Source organism: Tursiops truncatus, chromosome 17 (assembly GCF_011762595.2).
Source record: "Tursiops truncatus isolate mTurTru1 chromosome 17, mTurTru1.mat.Y, whole genome shotgun sequence".
Classification (NCBI taxonomy): domain Eukaryota; kingdom Metazoa; phylum Chordata; class Mammalia; order Artiodactyla; family Delphinidae; genus Tursiops; species Tursiops truncatus.
The window spans coordinates 77,525,138-77,546,656 of record NC_047050.1 but is presented as its reverse complement, the minus strand read 5'-3'; the positions used below and the strand labels follow the sequence as shown (position 1 = coordinate 77,546,656).

Sequence of the window (21,519 nt, the reverse complement as noted above, 5' to 3'; positions counted from 1 at the left end):
CCCGCACCATGCTCAAGTGCATCCCGCTGTGGCGCTGCAACCGGCACGTGGAGTCGGTGGACAAGCGGCACTGCTCGCTGCAGGCCGTGCCCGAGGAGATCTACCGCTACAGCCGCAGCCTGGAGGAGCTGCTCCTCGACGCCAACCAGCTGCGTGAGCTGCCCAAGGTGAGCGGCCGCTGGACCTGCCGCCGGCCCAGCCCTCGCACCGGGTCGGCGGGCTCGGCCTGGCTGCGACAGCCCGCTCCTCTGAGCCCTCAGCAGGCGCTGGCCCGGGCGGGACGCCGCAGTTTCCAGTCGGCCCTGATGGTTCTTACTGGCCGGAGCCCCACCCCGGCCAGCCCCACCCTCCTCACCCACCGCCGGCGCTGGCACCAGGTGGCAGCGGTCATCGGGTGCCTGCCTGGGGGCGGGGATGGTCACAGCCTAGAGGAGGAGCTGCAGATTGAAAGCCGTGGGGGAAGGTGGATGGGGTTGGAGTGCATCAGGGTGGAAGGTGAACCCGGCGTGACTGACTGATAGGAACTTGCTGGACTGCTCTGGAGGTGGGGAGGCCACGCTTCTGTCCGGACTGCTCTTCTCTTCCTCCTGGGTGCTGGGGTGGGGTCGGGGGTAGCCGTCTTAAGGTGCTTGTCCTTGGCAGGTCTGTGGTCCGTCTACTTCTCGCTGCCTTGTTTCTTTTGGACAACGTATTTTCCTCCTTTTAAGGCTACTTGGGAGAGGAGGTTAAAAGAAGCAGGTCACAAAAGGATTTCCTTTTTGGAGATGGGGTGCAAAGTGGCCTAATGCTTGGGGGCTGTGTGCCACAAAGGGTGTGGCTCCGTTCTGGGCCTGGACCGGGCCTCCTCACGGTCACCTCCAGGTCCCACCACACGTTGCCTGCAGCCCCTGCGCGCGTGCAGCCCGTATTTGTGGCTCTCTCCTGTCTTCTTTATACTTTTTTTTGGTAGTTGTTAAATTCTTGTCATGGGCTCAGGCTGGGGTGGCTGCTGGGGTGCAGTAGCAGAAACCACCACAGGCCTTGGAGGGCCCACTTGCTGGGTGGGTGGAAGAGGTGATTCAGGGGGTGGGTGGAGCCTTGAGGGAACACAGAGAGCAAGGAACAGGGACTCATCAGGTTAGAAAAAATAAGTGACTTTCCAGCTGAGACTTGAGCGCATAGGGCAAGTCACGTGGCAGCGTTGTATGGGGGGGATGATTCTGAGGTGACACAAGTCAGAAGTGCGGGAAGATGTGTATCTGTTTTTGTCTCCTTGCATTTCTCACTGCAGACCAGGGTGATGGGACAGGACCCGGGGTTCCTGTGTGGCCTGGAGCAGGGAGGGGCCTTCTGCTACAGGGCCCGTCACCCCTGACCCTACCCCCTGCCCACAGCCCTTCTTTCGGCTGCTGAACCTGCGCAAGCTGGGCCTGAGTGACAACGAGATCCAGCGGTTGCCCCCTGAGGTGGCCAACTTCATGCAACTGGTGGAGCTGGACGTGTCTCGGAACGGTGTGGAGCCTGGGGCGGGTCTGGGGTGGAATCTGAGGGTGGCAGGAAGGGCTTTGAGCTCCTGGAGGCTGTGGGCATGTTTCCGTGGTGATCCCTCTCTCCTCACAGACATCCCTGAGATCCCCGAGAGCATCAAGTTTTGCAAAGCCCTGGAGATTGCAGACTTCAGTGGGAATCCTTTGTCCAGGTGGGTGGTGGCCATGGCAGGGGTGGTAGTGGGGCTTGGGAGGTCCCGCAGCCTCTGCCTGGGCATCTGAGGACCCCTTGCTCCCCTTAGGCTCCCCGAAGGTTTCACTCAGCTGCGCAGCCTGGCTCATCTAGCCCTGAATGATGTGTCCTTGCAGGCGCTGCCTGGGGACGTGGGCAAGTGAGTGCACTCTTGGGTGGTGGGGGCGCTCAGGAGAGCCCTGTTCCTAAACCTCTCCCCACCGTCCTACCTTTCTCACGCCCTGCCCTGATCTTTTTCAGTCTCGCCAACCTGGTGACCTTGGAGCTCAGGGAGAATCTGCTCAAGTCCTTGCCCGCGTGAGTGGCTTGGCCCTGCCAGCAGCCGCCCTAGGCCTCTCGGGCCGTGTGGCCGCGACAGAACTTGCTCTGTTTCCTTTGCAGGTCCTTGTCTTTCCTGGTCAAGCTGGAACAGCTGGATCTGGGAGGCAACGATCTGGAAGTGCTGGTGTGGAGAGGGCGGGGCTGTCGTGGGTGGGGCGGGGCCAGGCAGGGTTAGTGAGCCTCGTCCGTCACTCTGTCCCTGTCTCTTCTTGCAGCCCGACACCCTGGGGGCCCTGCCCAACTTGCGTGAGCTGTGGCTGGACCGGAACCAGCTGTCGGCCCTGCCCCCGGTGAGTGAGGGTGTGGCTGCCCCCGCTTCATGCTTGTCCGTCCCCTGACTCTCTGCACCTGCCTCCAGGAACTCGGGAATCTGCGGCGCCTGGTGTGCCTGGATGTGTCGGAGAACCGGCTGGAGGAGCTGCCTGCGGAACTCGGGGGGCTGGTGCTGCTCACCGACCTGCTGCTTTCACAGAACTGGCTGCAGCGGCTTCCTGACGGCATTGGTTAGTGCTGGGAGGGTGTGGCTGGGGATGAAACCAGGTCTAGAGAGGGCTTCTGGGGTAAGGATCCTGATTTTGCTGGGTCCTGGGACACAGCCCCCAAGGAGGGGGAGACCGGCCTGAGGCCAGAGTGGGATGGCTGGGGCTGCTCCTGAGGAACCGAGGCAGCTTGTGGTGGTGGGCGGGGATGGTGAGCTCGTGAGGGCACGATGGCAAGTCGCGGGCAGCGGGTGCATGGGAGCTGGTGGGCCTGGTCAGCTTGGCAGCAGGATGGCAAGGGTGGGGGGGTGAGCTCTCAGCGTTCTCGAGGTGCAGGAGGCAGGGTGAGGGGCAGGCTGTTTCAGTCGTGTGGTTGACTGGGCTCCCTGCCTCACCGAGTCCCGTCACCGTGTCTTCCTGATGCCAGGTCAGCTGAAGCAGCTGTCCATCTTGAAGGTAGACCAGAATCGCCTCTGCGAGGTGACGGAGGCCATTGGGGACTGTGAGAACTTGTCAGAGCTGATCCTCACGGAGAACCTGCTGACGGTGGGGCCCAGCCCCACTGGTGGCTGGTTTCAGAGTTAGCATGGGATGCAGACGGGGGGACGTCTGGAGGCGTGCGGAGTGGCAAGAGACCAGTGGCTGGAGGGGTCGGGGCCCTGGAGCAGGGGCAGAGGCCGCCCTCCGAAAGCACTCAGCTCCCTCCTCACGCTACCCGGGGGCTTCTGCTGATCTCCGATCCTCCCTCGTCCCGGCCAGGCCCTGCCCCGCTCCTTGGGGAAGCTGAGCAAGCTGACCAACCTCAACGTGGACCGGAACCGCCTGGAGGCCCTGCCGCCTGAGATCGGGGGCTGCATGGCACTCAGCGTCCTCTCTTTGAGGGACAACCGCCTGGCTGTCCTGCCGCCGGAGCTCGCCCACACGGCCGAGCTGCATGTGCTGGATGTGGCCGGGAACCGGTGAGTAGCCCCCGTGCCCTCCTGGCCTGGCGCCCACTGAGCTGACCGTGCCCGCTGTGCCCCTCCACCTCCCCCACCCTGAGCTAACCGTGCCCCGGCCCCCAGTCTGCAGAGTCTGCCGTTCGCCCTCACGCACCTCAACCTAAAGGCCCTGTGGCTGGCGGAGAACCAGGCGCAGCCCATGCTTCGGTTCCAGACTGAGGACGACGCCCAGACCGGCGAGAAGGTGCTCACCTGCTACCTGCTGCCCCAGCAGCCCCCGCCCAGCCTCGGTAGGTTGCTGGGGGGCAGGATGGGGCGTGGCCTCGGGTGGGGAGGGGCTTCCCCTTGACACGCGCTTCCGCAGAGGACCCGGGGCCGCAGAGCAGCCCTTCGGAGAGCTGGGGTGATGCCCCGCTCGGCCGCGTCAGCGTCATCCAGTTCCTAGAGGCCCCTGCGGGCGACGAGGACGCAGAGGAGGCTGCTGCCGAGAAACGGGTATGGGGGGGTGGGGTCCCTGGGGGGCTCCCTCCTCCCCACCCCTGCCTGACCCCGGCCCCGCCCCGCCCCTCACCCCTGTGCCCACTGCAGGGCCTGCAGCGTCGGGCTACGCCTCACCCCAGCGAGCTCCAGGTGATGAAGAGGGCTGTAGAGCGTCGAAGCGCAGCCGCCTCCTGCAGGCCCGACTCCGCACAGCACTCACCCTCACCCCCGCCCTCGGAGGAGGTGCCTGGGGGGACCCGCGGGGCGTGGGAGGGATGCCCGCCTTACGGGCTCTCCTGCTTGGGAGCCCCAGGCTGGGTGCAGCGTTCCGGGGCCCTGTGTGGGCATGGGGAACCGGCCAGGAGAGGCGCCAGGTTGCAGTGGGGGGGCTCAGGGCCAAGCGCCCACACCCTTCCGCAGAGCAGGCTGCCCCCACCGAGGGCTGCCGGGCAGACACGGGGGTCGTGTGGCGTGGACGTGCGGGCAGCTGCAAGAGAGGAGCCAGAAGCAGCTGGGTCCTCGGCAGAGGGAACTGAGTAGTGGGCCCATTCCCTGTGGTGTTTTTCTTGGGCGCCTACGTTGTCAGCCTTTGTGAAGGGGACTGGGGCAAGAACCAGGCAGGCCTGACTCTACTCATTCAGGAGCTTTGGCAGCAGGGCTAGGGGAAGCTTTAGGGGCCCTGGGGTACAGCAGGACGTCTGATGCCTGGGGGACAAGTGGCAGGGCCTCTGTCTGTGACACAGAGCCTTCCATCCTGGGAAGCTGCCACAGCTTGTCTGCAGAGACGTGCTCACTCTGGGGTGCCTGTCCTTCCCCGTGCTGGTGTCATCTTGGGTACTCGGAAGACCTTTTAGGGTCTGCGACACAGAGCAGTGGCTTTGTGTGCCCGTAGCTGTTTGGTGGAGTGTGGCTTCCTGGGGGTGGGACAGTGGGCACCCCAGAGGGCTGAGCACAGATCCCACTCCCTGCAGGGAAGGGGCAGCTGGGGGGGGGAGCCCACGAGGTGCTGTGGTCAGGAAGCAGGGAGCCCCAGGGTGGGTGGCCTGCGATGTGGGGTCCCCCAATAGGTGGCCTGACCCACCACCTGACCCCGCCACAGGAGAAGAGGCTGAGCACCGAGTCTGGCCTGAGTGCGGACTCGCACCTGTCTGCCAGCACAGCCTCCCAGGGTGAGCCCGAGGGCCCGCTGGCCGAGGTGGAGGAGCCGAGCCAGCAGGAATCCACGCCAACCTCCCAGGAGGAGGTCACAGAGGAGATCTATGAGGAGGTGAGACTGGCCTTGAAGGCTGCTTGCCCAGGGGTGGGCCTGCCTCCCCCTGCCCCTCCTCCTTCCCAAGCAGGTTGCTGTCAGGACCCGTCAAGGTGCAGGAGGGCCCCGCAGGTGTGCTCTTTCCTATGTGGAGCCCAGCAGGAGCCTTGCTGCCCCAGGCAGGGGCGAGGGCCTGGGGATGAGGGCCTCCACCCCATGGCCAGGTTTGGCATGGGCCCTGCCCTCCCACATCCGTCACCGCCTCACATCCCCCTTTTGGGTTGCTCCCGGACCCCCCAGGGACCTTTATCGTGGCCCTGATGGGCACCCCAGCGTCAGGCTGCTGAGAGTACAGCGCACGGGGTGGGCAGAGCCTCCTGGCCCACCGATCCCCATCCTTCTCTGATCCGAGCAGCGGGGAGCCTCTCAGAGCCCCTGTCTGCTGCCACCTTCCCTGGGCCCACGTGGGGGTGGGCCAGACCGACGTCCTCCCACTCGGCCTCTCGCAGCCCACGGTGCGCTTCGCGGAGGACACGCTGCTCCTGCCCGGGGAGGATGGCGAGAGCGAGGCGGGGCAGCTGGAGGCCCCCTGGCCCGTGCCGGGTGAGAGGCAGCGGCTCATCCGCAAGGACACGCCCCACTACAAGAAGCACTTCAAGATCTCCAAGCTGCCCCAGCCTGAGGCCGTGGTGGCCCTGCTGCAAGGAGCACAGCCGGACAGTGAGGGCCCAGTAGGGTCTGGGGGCTGGCACAACGGCCCCCACGTGCCCTGGGCTCCTCGAGCCGAGGAGGAGGAAGAGGAGGAGGAGGAGGAGGAGGAGGAAGCCGAGGAGGCGGCAGCGGCGGTGGCGGCGGGAGCCGTGGAGGCGGGCGAGGAGGAGGAGAGCGAGGGGGCTGTGGCTTCTGCACCCTCTGTCAAGGTGGGTCTGACCCCACGCGCCAGCCCAGGCCAGGCCGGCCAGGCCCTTCGGTCCGCACTGGCGGGATCTCAGATGACACTCGAGGCCCGTGTCTTGAAACCAGCTGTGGAGGGAGGTGCCTGTCCCCACCTGCCCGCCCTCCTCTCCCGGCTGGCTGCTGACTCCACCCAGAGCTCCCATCCCAGGGCTCGGGCGGCCACTCTTCTCTGCCCGGGCTCCTCTGCCTTCCCTGGCTCTCCTGAGGGCTGGCTTCCAGGCGGGCCGTGGGGCCCTCACCCGCCTCCTTGCCCTGGTCCTCAGGTGCCTCTCACGGGGCCCCTGGGGTCCGGTCTTCTCCGTGGGCTGCCCCGCTGCCACAGCGCCCCTGTGTTTGCATCGTCGGTGATTCTGCCCTGAGCACGGCGGCATGACGCCGTGACAGCTGAGAGGGCCTTGGACAGTCAAAACCGGGACAGCCAGGCCTAGGCTCAGCCCGTGGTGGGGCCCCCCTGGGACCCCGTTTGGCAGGTTGGCAGAAGCAGCCAGGCCTCCAGACTGGAGGGGACCTCGCACCTGGGGGCGGCACCAGGCACAGGCTCGGGCACAGGCAGGAAGGGCCCGGCACTCAGGCTGTGGGAGCTTGGTGTGGTCTTTTCTCTCCTTCCTGCTCGAGGTGGGGCCGGGCAAGGCGGTGGCGGGGCTGGGCGTAGCTGACCTGCATGCCCTTGCTGGTCCTGTCCTGACAGGGAGTGTCGTTTGACCAGGCCAATAACCTGCTGATAGAGCCCGCTCGCATTGAGGAGGAAGAGGTCTGTACTCGCTTGCCGCCCTGTGCTCTGTACCCCGGGCTGCCGCTGCTCGCTTGCCGCCTTGTGCTCTGTACCCCGGGCTGCCGCTGGCCTCGCTTCCTGGGCTGTGGGCGCTGCGTCTCCTTCCCCCGCTCCTGCGCAGGCCTCCTCCTGCCACCTCAGAGCCGGGGCCTGGGGCGCCTGACGGCCCTCTGGCACAGATGGGGGGGGACAGGGCGCTGGCCTCCAGGTGAGGGTGGCCAATCTTGGGGGGGTGCTGGGCGTCCCCCACCTCCCTGCCTGCGGCACCTCGGCCCAGGCACCGTAGGGCAGCCTCGTCATCCTCGGACGAGGGCTCTCTCCAGGTTGTACTCCCTCAACCCCGGCATTACCCGCCCTGTCCAGCTCCTCTGTGGCCCGAGCCAGCCCTGGGAGAGGTCGTCAGTGGCCGGGGGGCCTGGGCCCTCCCCGCTTCCTGCTGAGTCCACCGGCAGCCCCGCTCCCTCGGCCGTCCTTGGACACCGTATGTCTGTTCTGCTTCCAGCTGACGCTCACCATCGTGCGGCAGACGGGGGGCCTGGGCATCAGCATTGCGGGCGGCAAGGGCTCCACCCCCTACAAGGGCGACGACGAGGTGAGCAGCCGCTGCTGCCCTGCCCACTCCGTCCTGCTTGCGCCGCTTGGTGGCCTTGAGGACTGTGGGGTCCCCGTCCCCCAGAGGATGAACGGGGACCTGGAGGTCGGGGCTGCCCCGCCTGCCTGCAGTCTTCAGCCTCGCCTGCCTTCGCTAGTGGCCGCTGTACTAGGCATGGGGTCAAAATTCTCTGGAAGCTTTTGACCGGCACCTTCTCGCTCCCTGACACCCGGGACCTCGCGGCGGCCCGCGCCCAGCCCCACTGACCACCCCAGGCCCACTTCTGCTTTTCCCGCACCCTTGGGCGTCTCTGCAGCCCCAACTTGGGGGCCTCTGGGCCTCGCAAAGCTGCCGAGGGCCCCTCCCCCAGAAGGGCAGGGTGAGGCCCCTCCGTGGCCTCTGCCTATGCTCTCGGTCTCAGTTCCTGTCTATCCTCCAGGGCATATTCATCTCGCGGGTATCTGAGGAGGGCCCTGCGGCTCAGGCTGGGGTCCGAGTAGGCGACAAGCTCCTCGAGGTGAGTCGGCAGCCCCTGGCCCCTGTCTGAGTGAAATACTGGGCCCTCGGGGCCTCACATCTTGGCTGTCAGGTGCTCGGCTGCCTCCCCTGCAGCCAGTTCTCCTGAGAGCCCCAAGCACAGGGCCACTGGTGAGGCGTGCAGCTCATAAGCCAGAGCTTCAGGGGGCTCAGATGCGAGCCCCTGAGGCAGAGACCCCCGTCTGGGCGGGAGGCCTGGTGGGGTGGGGCCCTGGCCGTGCTAGGAGCAGCGATCTCGAGGAGAGATCTGCTCCTGAGGGTTGGTCTAGGAGGGGTTCGGACTTCTAACACGTTTGGGTGGCGGGTTGGTTTCTGCCCTGGAGCCCCTGCCCGTGCACCTGGCCACCCAGCCCTGGCAGGTGAGCTCATCGTGGGAGGCCACGTGCCGGTGCTCACAGCTGTCGCAATAGGGCAGGTCTGAGGGCAGTGTGCCCGGCCCACGGGGCAGGGGGGCCAGTGGACAGAAGGCTGCGGGGCCAGGTGGGGCTGGGCCTACATCCGAATTTTATGGAGGAACTGCTGTACCCCGATGGCTGGGGGAGCCTGAGTCAGGGACGGGGTGGAGGCAGGGGCTGGAAGCCCAGAAACTGCAGGCACGCTGGGCTGCGGGTTTGCTCAGATGAGAACGTGGCAGGGGTTTCCAGACCTGGGAACCCAGGTGTGGACCCGCAGGAGGGGCCTCCGCCTGCTGTTCTCGGCCTGCGGGCGTCCTGGCCCCGGGCTTGCACAGGCGGTGGGCACGTAGATAGCAGGGGTGCTGACGACCCACCACTTGCCCTGGCGCCCGTCCCCTGCGCTGCCTGCCCACCTGTAGAGGGGCCTGCCCTGACGAGCGCTGTGGCCTGCAGGTGAACGGCGTGGCCTTGCAGGACGCCGAGCATCAACAGGCCGTGGAGGCACTGCGTGGCGCGGGCACCACTGTGCACGTGCGGCTGTGGCGGGAGCGTATGGTGGAGCCCGAGAACGCGGTCACCGTCACGCCTCTGAGGCCTGAGGACGACTACAGCCCCCGGGAGCGGTGGGGAGGCGGCCTGCGCCCGCGCCCACGCCAGCCCGAGCCGCCAGGGCCCCTCCGCCAGCGTCGCGTGGCCTGCCTCGTGCGCAGCGACAAGGGCTTGGGCTTCAGCATCGCTGGGGGGAAAGGCTCCACGCCCTACCGGGCCGGAGACCCGGTGAGGCGGGTGGGCAGGGCCAGGGAGGGCTGCTGGGGGCAGGGCCAGGCCAGCCTGTAGTAAAGAGCTCTCCTTCCCTCTTCCCTGCAGGGTATCTTCATCTCCCGCATTGCTGAGGGGGGCGCCGCCCACCGGGCGGGCACCCTACAGGTCGGCGATCGCGTCCTCTCCGTGAGTGGGGGCAGTGGGGCCCTCCCAGTACCCAGCCGCCTCACTCGCCCCATGGGGCCCCCTGACGGGCCACGCTTTTGCAGATCGACGGGGTGGATGTGACGGAGGCCAGGCACGACCACGCCGTCTCCCTGCTGACCGCTGCCTCTCCCACCATCGCCCTGCTGCTGGAACGGGAGGCCGGGGGGCCGCTTGCTCCTGGTACCCCGCCACACTCACCCCCACCCCCTGCTGCTACCACCACCACCATGGCCACTGCCAACCCTGGGGAGCCTGGGCCGCTAAGGCTGGCCCCTAGTCTGCTGGCCGCTGCCCTGGAGGGGCCGTACCCAGTGGAGGTGAGACCCCAGTCCCCACCCTAACCCCTCCCCGGCCCCCTCCTCCACGTCCACACGGCCCCAGGACACCGGGGCGTCATTCAGTGGCGGGTCTCCTCCTCCCGTGGCCTCCTGTGCAACACAAGACGGCCTCCCTGCAGCGGAGCGCCTGGTCCCACACGCGCTGGGCTTGGAAAGCGCCCCTTTGGTACTTGGCCAGGCCTGCTCCAGCCACCCCTCCCACCCCTCCACGTCCCCAGGAGATCTGTCTGCCGAGAGCTGGGGGCCCCTTGGGGCTCAGCATCGTCGGGGGCTCCGACCACTCCAGCCACCCATTTGGTGTCCAGGAGCCCGGCGTGTTCATCTCTAAGGTAGGGCGGACCCCGCAGGCATCCTTGTGCATAGAGGGCCCGGCCCGAGCACAGGGCAGTGAGAGCCCCCGCCCACTGCGCACCACCGTCCCCCAACAGGTGCTCCCCCGGGGCCTGGCTGCACGCAGTGGCCTGCGGGTTGGGGACCGCATCCTGGGAGTGAACGGGCAGGATGTGCGGGACGCCACCCACCAGGAAGCGGTCAGCGCCCTGCTGCGGCCCTGCCTGGAGCTGGTCCTGCTCGTGCGGAGGGACCCGCCGCCCCCGGGCATGCGGGAGCTCTGTATCCAGAAGGCCCCTGGGGAGAAGCTGGGCATCAGCATCCGTGGGGGCGCCAAGGGCCACGCAGGGAACCCCTGTGACCCCACGGATGAGGGCATCTTCATCTCCAAGGTGAGCGTCCCGCCTCGTCGGCCCTGCTCCACTGCACTCCTCGGGGCAGAAGGGGGCTCGGGCATGGGCTCGTCCTGAGCTCTGGGGCCGGGTCTCCCCGCAGGTGAGCCCCACAGGAGCGGCCGGGCGAGATGGTCGCCTGCGGGTGGGGCTGCGGCTGCTGGAGGTGAACCAGCAGAGCTTGCTGGGCTTGACGCACGGCGAAGCCGTGCAGCTGCTACGCAGCGTGGGCGACACCCTGACTGTGCTTGTCTGTGACGGCTTCGACACCAGCGCCCCCGAGGTCAGTGCCCCCGCCCGGCCGGTGCTCTGCCACGGGGACTGGGTCCTTCCCTGGAGGGGTCCCGGTGACCTGACCCTGTGCGGGCCGGGACAGCTGACCCTTTCCGCCTCCAAGCCTGGGAAGCGCTCGGCCGTCGTGAGTCAGCCTCAGGGGTGACCAGGGCGGTGCTGGGCCTTGGTCTTGGCCACCGCTCATGGCCTGTGGAGGCTCTGGCCCGGGTTGGACGAAGCATGTGCACAGACGGCCTGGTCGCGTCTTGAAAGAAAAGGCTGAGTTACCTGCTTCCAGGTGAGCAGTACCTGTACCGTGTGGCCGCTGGGCCAGGGCAGGATGGCGCAGAGCCGGGCACACGGCCTCCCTGCAGACTCGCACAGGACCCCACCCTGCTGGCCCAGGCGCCACCCTGCTCTTCTGGCAGCGCCTCAGCAGGGAGCTCGGCACCCAGGATCCCCCCATCCCAGGTGGCCTGTGGCAGAACCCAGCTGTCTTCCCTCCTAGCCCCCTGGAGAGTGTCTGGGCTCTGGAGGCCTGGTGCCTGGCCCAGTCTGTGTCCTGGACAGGCCTGGCTTCCAAGCCTCAGCGTCCCCTCTGCTCGGGAGGGTCCCGCTGTCCTGCTCTTCTCCGTTCTGTTTTCTCCACGGCTGTCCCCGGGCGCCTGGCATGAGCTGATGCCCACCCAGGCCTCCGAAGGCTCCTCACCCGCGGTGGCTGCCAGCCCCACCCTGAGGCGCCCTTGCTGGTGCAGCCTCTGGGGTGGGGCCGTCCCCTGTTCGGCTGCAGTGGGTCTTCGGGATGGCGACTTACTGCCCCGCCTGCCCTGCGCTGCCAGGGAGGGATCAGCCTCATTCTGTGTGTTTCTCCTGAACGGGGAAGGACTCTGCATTCGTGTTCTTTGCTCCAGGGCTGGATGCTGGGCTGGAGGCCCCACTCCCTGGGTTCTGGGGCCGCCCTCTGCTGGCTTCCGTGCCCACATCTCTGTGTAGTCACTGGAACCCTGTCGTTTCTGGGGAGCAGTCTCTCAGGTTTCCAGAGAAGGCTTTGCCTTCCATTTACTTAATTAAAACGTGTATTTAAGTGTTTTAGTCCATACATTTACTTACTTAAAGCTTTTTGTACAAAGAAAGAGAGTGAATACAGCTTCAGGGTAAAGGGTGGGGGCTGGTGTGTTCCAGACTTTACGGGGGGCCCTCGCTGTGTTCTGCTGGTGGTTCTTTGACTTCCTGCGTCTGGCCTTCTCTCCAGCGTTGCTGTATCTGTGCTGTGTTACCAGCCAGAGCGCTCGGGAGCCCGTCTTTCTGCTTTGGGGGGAGTTTCTGCAGGAAGGAGTCCTGGAAGAGTGGGTGCTGGGCCAGAGGCCACAGGCTTGCCCCGTCTCCCACCCCCTCCCAGCCTCGGGCAGCACCAGCTTCTGTTCCCGTGGGATCTGGCAGGCAGTGCCATCTAGTTTCCTCGTCCTTTTCCTTTTGGGAGTTTGTGTTTAGTCACTAATTCACTTAACTCGTGTAACTTGCAGTTGCTCCTCTGTGTTGTAAGTTTCAGTCTTTTATTGCATAGGGCATGAGTGGTTTTGTCTTTTGCTGTTTAGGAATGGTCTCTCTGGGGTTACAGAAATGGAGACTTCTGTGAATTAAGTCTTCTAAACTTCTTTATGATCCCTGGGTTTGGTTTTTGCTTAGGAAAATCTCCGTTGCAAGATTGTCAAAGAACTTTTTTAGAAAACATGTAGCTCTGTAATCCACCTGGAATTGCTTTTCAGGCAGATGGATCTTTGGTCCCAATGGTATGCACTAAAACGTCTGTCATTCTCCCACTGATTTGGGGAAATGTGACTTCCTTGTGGGTCAGATCCACATTCCTGTGGCCCAGGATGTGGCCCTGGGGAGCCGGATGCGCCCTTGGGCCAATGCTGCTGTCCTCAGTATAGCCACTTTAGACTGTGTTGTGAAGTCACCCACTTTTTTTTCTTCTTTTGAAAAGTTTAGTCTATTTTCATGTGTTTCCTAGGAATGGACCTGCCAAGTTCCCTAACAAAAATTGGTTGGGACTCAGGGATTAGCTTTGATCTCTGTGTAAGTTTTCCCCAAGCACATTCATAGATTGATCTTGTTTCCTTATTAATTCTCGTCGGTGGCTTTTTTTCATCCCCTAGTGGAAGCCCTGCGTGTGGCCCGATTGGTGGCTGCGGGTCCCCTTTTCCTGGGAGGTCAGGCCCCTCCGTCCCCCTGGGACCCGGTGGTGGTGGTGGCCAGTGGCCTTCCCTTGTGCCGACTTCCAGGCTGAAGTTCATATAGCATTTTTTTTTAAATTTGGAGGGCTGTTTCCATTTATAACCCGTAAGAGTTATTCTCTGAAGTGGGTGTTGAGTTTTCTGAAGTCCCTTCATTGATGGTTTTTACAGCCCTGTGCCAGGTGGGGTTGAGGCTCAGCGCACAGGTTTCCTCTGGCTGGCTTGGTGCTTGAAAGGAAAAGGGGTAACACCGTTCGTCCCCCCACCCCCGTTTCTCTGAACCTCGGCCCACCTGACTCACCTGCATTGACCCATGTGACCCGTATAGGAATCCGAGTTTGCAGCCATTTCCCCGAACTTTGATTGGATTCTGCAAACCCGCCTTTGTGTCAGCCCGCGCCCTGTCCCTCCTCCCCGGTGCTCGGCACGGTGGTGGGGCGGACTGTCGTTAGTACCTGCCTGTCTTGCTCCTGGGCCACAGCCCCTGGGGGCTCTTGTACAGTCGGACAGCCCTGGTGGCCGGTCTTCGGCTGCAGGGCCTCGGGGGCTGCTGTGCACTTTCCAAGAAGCCTCCTCGCTGTAGTTCTCAGCATGCTGGTGCGAGGTTGGGAATATTCTCTCTCCTCCGCCTCTTCTCCTCTTCTGTGGTTCTGTCATCTTTTTGATCTGATTTCTGCTGCCTCTTCCTCCTCATCATACTCACCAAAGTCTTGTGTATTTGAACGGACTTTTCAGCTAACCAGCTTTAGGATTTGATCAAGACTGCCTTTCTTTTTTAGTATTTCCTTGATTACTGCTCTAAAGAAGAAGCCTTCAGTTACTCCTTCTGCATCTGTTGCTTTTATTCTACTGACCTTTCTGTAAGGAAGAAATTTTCTTTATCAGCTATTTTTTTAATCCTAAGATAAGATTTTATACAGGAGAGGTGTGATAAATACTTTGATTCTTTCCTTTCATTTGTTGATTTTTTAAATAACAAGCTGGTGCCTTGGAAACCCCCAAAGATGGCTACAGAGGTGTTTTTCTGTCTTTGTTTTTAGGGTCTGTATATTCTCGGTGTGCCGTCCTCGTTGGGCAGTGTGGCTCCCGTGTCCTTTGAGTGTGACACCTGTCGTTCGTTAGCGTCCTGCTCTCTGGTGTGACCAGGTGTCCATGTATTTCCTGCCCCAGCCCTGGGCGTGGCGTTCAGAGCTGTCACTGGCCGGGTGCTTGTGGCTCTGAGCTGTGGTTGCTCCTGGGCCTCTGTAGCACATGAATCCTGGGAAGTGAATATTTTTGGAAGGAGAAAAATCATGAATTTGTGCTGTTACTTTCAATTCATATTTAAGGTTACAGGATTTTGGCTTTTTTGATTTTATATTTCTTTTTCTCATCTTAAAAACTGTTTCAGTAAATTAAGTAACATTACCATAATTATAATTTCAAAAAGCAATATCAATATTATTGCTAATAATGAAACCATTAATAGCGTCTTTTCTTTTTTAATTTATTTGGCTACACCGGGTCTTAGTTGCAGCATGTGGGATCTTTGTTGTGGAACGCAGTCTCTTAGTTGCAGCATGTGGGATGTAGTTCCCTGACCAGGGATGGAACCTGGGCCCCCTGCATTAGGAGCATGGAGTCCCAACCACTGGACCACCAGGGAAGTCCCCATTAATAGCATCTTAAATTTCTTCATGTCCTTAGGGTTTATCCACTGAGGAGGCACAGTCAAAATACTGTGATTTTAAGTCACTTGAAATAATTCTCTGAATTGTTCTGTTGCCAACTTGACGTACAGTTAGGCTTACTCGTTTTCTGTTTTTAGAGATGACTTTAAAAGATCACTTTTTTTTGTATTTTTTTTTTCTTTTTTTTGCGGTACGCGGGCCTCTCACTGTCGTGGCCCCTCCCACTGCGGAGCACAGGCTCCGGACGCGCAGGCTCAGTGGCCATGGCTCATGGGCCCAGCCGCTCCGCGGCATGTGGGATCTTCCCGGACCGGGGCACGAACCCGTGTCCCCTGCATCGGCAGGCGGACTCTCAACCACTGCGCCACCAGGGAAGCCCGATCACTTTCTTATTATAAGTCTTACGTGGCCCCAAAGCCAAAACTACGGACTCGCACCTTGAGGAGTCAGTCCCGTCTCCACCCCACAGGCCGTCATCTGCCTTAGTGTTGCTTTCTCCTGCCATTATTTCTTTCTGAAAGATATAAGCAAATATATAAAATAATTTTAAAGTTGGAGGAAAGGGGCTTCCCTGGTGGCGCAGTGGTTGAGAGTCCGCCTGCCGATGCAGGGGACACGGGTTCGTGCCCCGGTCCGGGAAGATCCCACATGCCGCGGAGCAGCTAGGTCCGTGAGCCATGGCCACTGAGCCTGCGCGTCCGGAGCCTGTGCTCCACAACGGGAGAGGCCACAACAGTGAGAGGCCCGCGTACCGCAAAAAAAAAAAAAAAAAAAGTTGGAGGAAAGCGTCAAGAACACGCACTCAGGGGCCCCATGTGCGTCCCACCAGTGGTCTCGGGGCTACGCCAAAGGCCACGGTCCGGGGCATGCGGGTGTCTGGTTGCCACGCCTGCTCAAGTCTCCCTGGCTCTGGCCTTGAACTTCGAACGAGCACAGGCCATCATCACTGTGTGGAACAGCCCTCGCTGTGGGTCTGTCCGGTGTTTCCTCAGGACGGGCTTCAGTGGATGCCCTTTTGGCAGGGTTAATACAGAGGTGACACTGTCTTCAAGGGCCTCCCACCAGGACGCATGGATGGTGGTGTCCTGTCAGTGACCCTCTCCACGGGGGCGTCTCCGGGTTGCTCCACTGCAAAGTGACGCTTTTCCCTTGAAATTAACAGGTGCTTTGTGGGGAGGTGCTGTGAGGCCGTGTAACTGTCCTGCTCTTTGTCGGGCTCCCCCCAAGCATCAGCCCCGCCGCTGTCCATGCCTCAGTCCCTGGTGGTAGCTCGTGTGCCGTCCCTGTCCCTTCCACACGTGTTGAGCGGCTTCCTGCCCTGAGGAGGAGTTTTCCCTTCTTCCTTAGCGTAGATTTGCCAGTTTCCATTTTATTTCACAGGTGATAGTTTGTCACTACTGCTGTTGATTTTGGTGCTTAAGCCATCCCAGACTCGGCTGATGAGAGGGGCTTCTGGCTGGCCCTGGCCCTGTTAGCACGACCCACCTTCCTTTAAGCGGCTTACTTTCCGCCACAAGATGTCTGGGGTCATTTCATACTTTCCCACCCAGGAGCACTGGTTCCTTTAGTCAAAGTGATACTTAGAAGTCAAAGTCTGGGCCCTGGGCATGCTCACGGCTGTCGGGGTGTCATGGTCTCAGGACCTCTCAGTGGCTGGAATCACACCTGTGAACGTAGGCACGTTTGCATCCGCGATTATCTCTGTAATTCTGGAAGAGCATGTGTTCACATCATGCCTTTATCACTCATTCCAGTCGGCACCACGGGTCAGCTCTTCCAAATTCGAACAGACTTTTCTGATGTGAGAACCAGTGTTGTCCTCCTTGCCACTTGGACTTCCGCCTCAGTCCCTCTCTGTGCTGTCAGGCACGTTGCGGCTCCACCCCCCACCCCCGCCATCTTGTTGTCAGTTCTTTGCTCCCCGGGGTGATGGTTACGTGGCCAGCCTTTTCTGCCCCATGGCCCAGCGTCACTGCCTGGGAATCCTGCCCCGCATCAGGACATCCTCTGGTGCATGCAGTGTACAGATGTGACCTGTGGGTGCCCCAAGTCACAGACAGGATGATGGCATGGTGTCCCGAGTGGGCGGCGGCGCTGCTCACAGAGCCCGCCCCCAGAGGCCACCTCAGGTATGTGTGGTCACTCAGCCCGCTCCTCCCGCAGGTGTCCCCAGGCATCATCGCCAACCCCTTTGCAGCAGGCATGGGCCGCCGGAATAGCCTGGAAAGCATCTCCTCCGTCGACCGGGAGCTGAGCCCCGAGGGCCCCGGCAAGGTCAGAGCCGCCCGCAGCCAGCAGCCCCAGGGCTCGGGAGCCTAAGGCCGTCAGTCCTGACCACTGTCTCTGCTCACAGGAGAAGGAGCTGCCTGGACAGACCCCACAGTGGGGGCCGGAGGCCATGGTGAGTGTCCGGGCTGTCCGTGCCCTGCACGGCGGGCTTCTCCGCACACGGGCCCGTGGCTCCGAGCTCTGGCTGCCCGCCCCGCCCCCCTAGCAGCTGCCTGCCCCACACTCGGTGGCAGGCACGGCCCCTGGTAGCACTGTGTCCACTCTGCCCCCCAGTGTCGGAGCCTGGAGAGCCTGAAGCTGGACTGCCGCGCCCTGGCTGCCACACCCAGCGCCGGCAGTGTGCAGAGGGTCAGTCCCTGATCGTCACACCCCTGTCCTGTCCTCTGTCTGCTTACCTGTCCGTCAGTCCTGCCCCTGCCTTAACCTCCTTCCCTCCGCCTGAGACCCTTGCAGGGCAGGGCTTTCAGGCGGCTGCCCCCAGGGGGAGGGCTGAGGCCTGTGGGGGCCCTCACATGGCACAGGGGCTGGAGGAGGGGACTGGCCAGCGTGCCCAAGCTGGAGCGCCACCTCCCAGCCTGGCACGTGTCTCGTCCTCCTGAATCCGTGAACCAAGCCGTGAAGCAGATGCTTCTGCTCCCTCCTTAGAGCCCAGGACGTGAGGTGCGGCGCGGCAGGGCCAGCTTCTGAGAAGGCCCTTGGCCTCCGCCCCAACCCTTCTCTTGCCGTCAGACTCACCAGGCAGGCTGGGCAGAGGAGCTGTGTGGGCCCAGAGGGCTTGGGACAGGGCCAGAGGCAGGGACAGCTTGAGGCCACCAGAGTGGTCAGGGTGGGATCGGGCACCAGCCACGGTGGGGAGGACGGGCTGGAGCAGCTGCGGGAGCCCCAGAGACCATGGTTGGCGAGGAGGCCCAGCACTCGCAGCTGGGGGTGGGGACGCCGAGAGGGAGGCGTGTGCTTCTCATTCCTCTCCCCAAAGCTTGAAATAACCCCTCCCGGAGGGTGTGCCCCACCAGCTGCTGCTGGGAGACCCCGCAGGACCGACCATAAGTGGTCGGGAGGAGGCTGCGCTGGGTGAGAGGCCGAGTGGGGCCTAGGGGCTAAGGGAGCCTGCTCAGGGCCTCTGTGAAGACCCTCCCTCCCTTGACCACAGACAGGCAAGAGCAGGAAGTCCCCAGGATGGGAGCCCAGTGTCCTCTGAGCAGAAGGGGCACAGCTGCAGGGTGGCTGGCAGGAGTCGGGGCTTCCCCAGCTCATGGATCTCTGAAGCTCACGGGGAGGGTGGGTGGCCTCGCTGTGGGGAAAGCCCGCCTATCTCGGGATATTCCCTGGGCTGGTCAGGTCAGGGAGCTGAGGACCAGCCTGTGCGACCAAAGCAAGCACCCCAGCCCCCAGGTCCTCCTTGTGGGGCCCCAGCCCTGCCCAGCCCTCATCCCACCCACCACTCGGCTCTTCCAGGTGCCGTCTGGGGCAAGTGGCGGGAAGATGACTGAGGCCTCCTGTTCCCCTGGCCACCAGCAGGTGAGTGCACACGGGGCTGGGGGGTGGAGGACTCCAGGGAGGTGCTGCCTGCAGAGCCCCCTCCTCTGGGAAGGGGGTTGCCAGGGGACAGCGCCTCCCCCCAGCTGCCATCTGTCACTCTTGAGGACACAACCTGTGGGCCCCTTCCTGGCAGAGCTGGGTGGCATGGGGCTGGGGAGCTCCTGTGGCTTCCTTGGGCAGATGGGCTGGGGGTGGTCAGGGCGGCCCCACCCCCATCCGTCCTCCCGTCTGGGAGCCCCTAGGGGCCAGCTTGGCCCTGCCCCCACCCCCACCTGCTTGCAGAGGCTCCCCGGTTCTGCTGCGTGGGGAGGGCCAGGCGTGGGCACCTCCTCTCGCCTGGTGGCAGGGTAGGGGTGGGCACTGGAAGTACCTGCTTGGAGCCCGGCTCCCAGCCTCTGCCCCTTCCCAGCACGGCCTCACACCCTGGACACCCGCCCAGCCGCCCACCTGGGCCCCATCTCTCTTTTTTCCCCGTCCTCCCCCCAATCCTCACATCCCCTCACCTGAACCGATTCCTCCTGGCCCCTGCACCTGCCCTTTGCAGACAAAGCCTGGGGTGATCCAGCCAGTGGCTCAGGCCTGGCCAAGGGGCTCCCCGGCCCTCAGGGGCAGAGGTGATCCCCAGTCCGTGAGTGCCCTGACCCGGGGGGGGGGCGGGGGGGCGGGGAGGCAGTCAGCAAGGACAGCTGGTGGTGGGACGGGCAGTGGCTGCAGCCGGGACAGCTGTCACCACACAGCTCGCTGTGCCCCGTCCGCCAGCCCCCCTCCCCGCCCTCCCCTGACGAGCTGCCCGCCAACGTGAAGCAGGCGTATAGGACCTTCGCTGCCGTGCCCGGCCTGCACCCACCCCTGGAGGCCCCTGCTCAGGTAGGTGGTGGGCCCCGGTCCCCTGCTGCGTGTTCCTGCCAGGGTGCGAGACGCGAGGGCCCGGCTCTCAGGGCGTGCTCTCCCCAGCCCCCCAAGCCTGGGCCCACGGCCTCCCCGGAGCAGCTGTCCTTCCGCGAGCGGCAGAAGTACTTCGAGCTTGAGGTGCGGGTGCCCCAGACCGGGGGCCCCCCTAAGCGCGTGTCGCTGGTGGGTGCCGACGACCTGCGGAAGATGCAGGAGGAGGAAGGTAAGCAGCCCACTGGGTTGGGCGAGGGTGGTCGGGGAGGGGAGCACCGGCTCCCAACCTGACCCGCCCCTCCCCTCCCCTCCCCCAGCCCGAAAGCTGCAACAGAAGAGGACGCAGATGCTGCGCGAGGCGGCGGGGGACGCGGCGGACGCGGGGCGCCCGGAAGGCGAGGCCCCGGAGGACGAGGAGCCCGAGGAGGAGCCGCCCTGGGCCGGCCGGGGCCCCGCCGCAGGGTGAGCTGGGGGAGGGCCCCCCCCAGCGTCTCCCCCTCCCCCCTCTCCGCCCGCGCGGCGCCCCTCCACCCGGCTCTCCTGTCGCCCGGCCCAGGCTTGGCCCCGCGTCCCCCCCGCCGCAGGGAGGCGGCGCTCCGGTGCGGACGGCCAAGGCCGAGCGGCGCCACCAGGAGCGGCTGCGCGTGCAGAGCCCGGAGCTGCCGGCTCCCGAGCGGACCCTGTCCCCGGCGGAGCGCCGTGCCCTGGAGGCGGAGAAGCGTGCGCTGTGGAGGGCGGCCAGGTGAGGCCCCGCCCCGCGCGCTGCTCCCGCCCCGTCCCCTCCCGTCCCCTCCCGTCCCCTCCCCGCCCCCGCCCCCGCCCTCGCCCTCCGACCCTGTCCAGCCCGCCCGCCGCTCCCCTGCCCGCAGGATGAAGTCTCTGGAACAGGACGCTCTCCGCGCACAGATGGTCCTCAGCAAGTCTCAGGAGGGTCGAAGCAAGCGGGGGCCTCTGGAGCGCCTGGCCGAGGCCCCCTCGCCCGCGCCCACCCCGTCACCCACCCCCTTGGAAGGTCTGTGCGTCGTGGGGAGGCGGGGGGCTCAGCCTGCGGCGCGGACCTCTCCCGACGTCCACTTCTTGTCCCTCCAGACCTCGGCCTCCAGACCGGCACCTCCCCGGGACGCTTGGTGAGGAACCAACGGCTGTCACCCTTCCCTGCACTCCTCCCCTGGTGGGGGGCAGGGATCCAGACTCCCCCAGCCCTCTTTCTTCTCACGCTCTTTACCTCTCTCCTCACGCTGTCCTTTCAAGGCCTTGTCTGGGAGGAAGTTTGACTACAGGGTGTTTGCAGCCCTCCCCTCTTCCAGACCTGTCTATGACATGCAGGTACCGGGCCCTCCTGGCCCTTCTGCAAGACAGCCCGACCAGCTCCTGCCACCTTTCTGCTGTGCCTGTCACCCAGCCCTGTCCCCTCCTCTGGTACCCTCCCCGTCTCTCTGTGGCCAGTCCTGTCCACCCACCTCCCATCCTCCAGCCAGGGCTCAGCAGGGACCCACCCAGGCTCAGGTGGGTGGTTTCAGGCAGGTCTGGGGCGGAGCCCTGAGCAGCCCTTCTCCCCATCACAGTCGCCAGATTTTGCTGAGGAGCTGAGGTCCTTGGAACCATCTCCGAGCCCTGGTGAGTTGGCAGGCGCGGCCCCGGGTGCTCCCAGGGGGCCTGGGGCCCATCAGCTCACTCCCCGCCCCCGTCGGCCAGGTCTGCCAGAGGAGGATGGAGAGGTGGCCATGGTGCTTCTGGGCAGGCCTTCGCCAGGCGCCGCGGGCCCCGAGGAGGTGGCCCTATGCAGCAGCCGCCGCGCCGTGCGGCCGGGGCGCCGGGGCCTGGGCCCGGTGCCCTCCTAGAGGGTCAAGGTACCTCCCCCGACTTGGGGTGGGGGCCCTGCCAGCTCCAGCACCACCCTTGCCTCGAGTCTTTTAACCCGGCCGTTAGCATTTTCAAGAGTTCTGGCCGCTAACTGCCCCCTCCCCAGCCGGGACCTCCTGGCGAGACTGTAACTAGTGATGTTTGTACAACCAAAGACTCTATTTTGTGGTTTAAGGAGAATAAAATTGACTACGTTTTACCTCTAGTCTGTCTGTCTGTCCACCCGCCGGCATACCAACGCCCACCCCTTCTGCTCCTCCAAATCTGGGGCCGGTGCGGGGACCACGAACTC

The 21,519-nt window shown here is 63.9% G+C and overlaps 1 protein-coding gene and 1 long non-coding RNA gene across 24 annotated transcripts in view; one reads left to right on the top strand and one right to left on the bottom strand.

Annotated features, from left to right (window-relative positions):
* Positions 1–21,519, bottom strand: part of LOC109552684 (uncharacterized) — a 148,805-nt gene that overhangs the window by 94,323 nt on the left and 32,963 nt on the right. The gene's annotated exons all lie outside the window — the stretch shown is intronic.
* On the top strand, positions 9–21,432 carry SCRIB (scribble planar cell polarity protein). 23 transcript variants are annotated; one of them, XM_073794269.1, is made up of 39 exons: positions 9–167; positions 1,374–1,491; positions 1,600–1,678; positions 1,769–1,858; positions 1,960–2,016; positions 2,101–2,164; positions 2,256–2,330; positions 2,399–2,543; positions 2,947–3,065; positions 3,279–3,478; positions 3,584–3,750; positions 3,825–3,955; positions 4,049–4,183; positions 5,040–5,207; positions 5,669–6,109; positions 6,835–6,897; positions 7,421–7,510; positions 7,950–8,027; positions 8,896–9,219; positions 9,310–9,390; positions 9,474–9,728; positions 9,968–10,078; positions 10,178–10,471; positions 10,575–10,754; positions 16,815–16,925; positions 17,005–17,052; positions 17,214–17,288; positions 17,586–17,600; positions 18,396–18,458; positions 19,024–19,107; positions 19,239–19,346; positions 19,434–19,593; positions 19,682–19,826; positions 19,921–20,106; positions 20,234–20,376; positions 20,454–20,491; positions 20,616–20,690; positions 20,930–20,981; positions 21,060–21,432. In XM_073794269.1, exons 1-39 carry the CDS (start codon positions 9–11, stop codon positions 21,203–21,205), a joined length of 5,073 nt encoding a protein of 1,690 aa, XP_073650370.1. In that variant the 3' UTR covers positions 21,206–21,432. The 23 variants fall into 23 exon arrangements, 20 of the variants coding, with proteins under 20 accessions (XP_073650370.1, XP_033698642.1, XP_073650367.1 ...); XM_033842751.2 differs by lacking the exon at positions 17,586–17,600 and having other exon boundaries at positions 5,699–6,109; XM_073794266.1 differs by having other exon boundaries at positions 5,699–6,109; positions 20,930–21,432.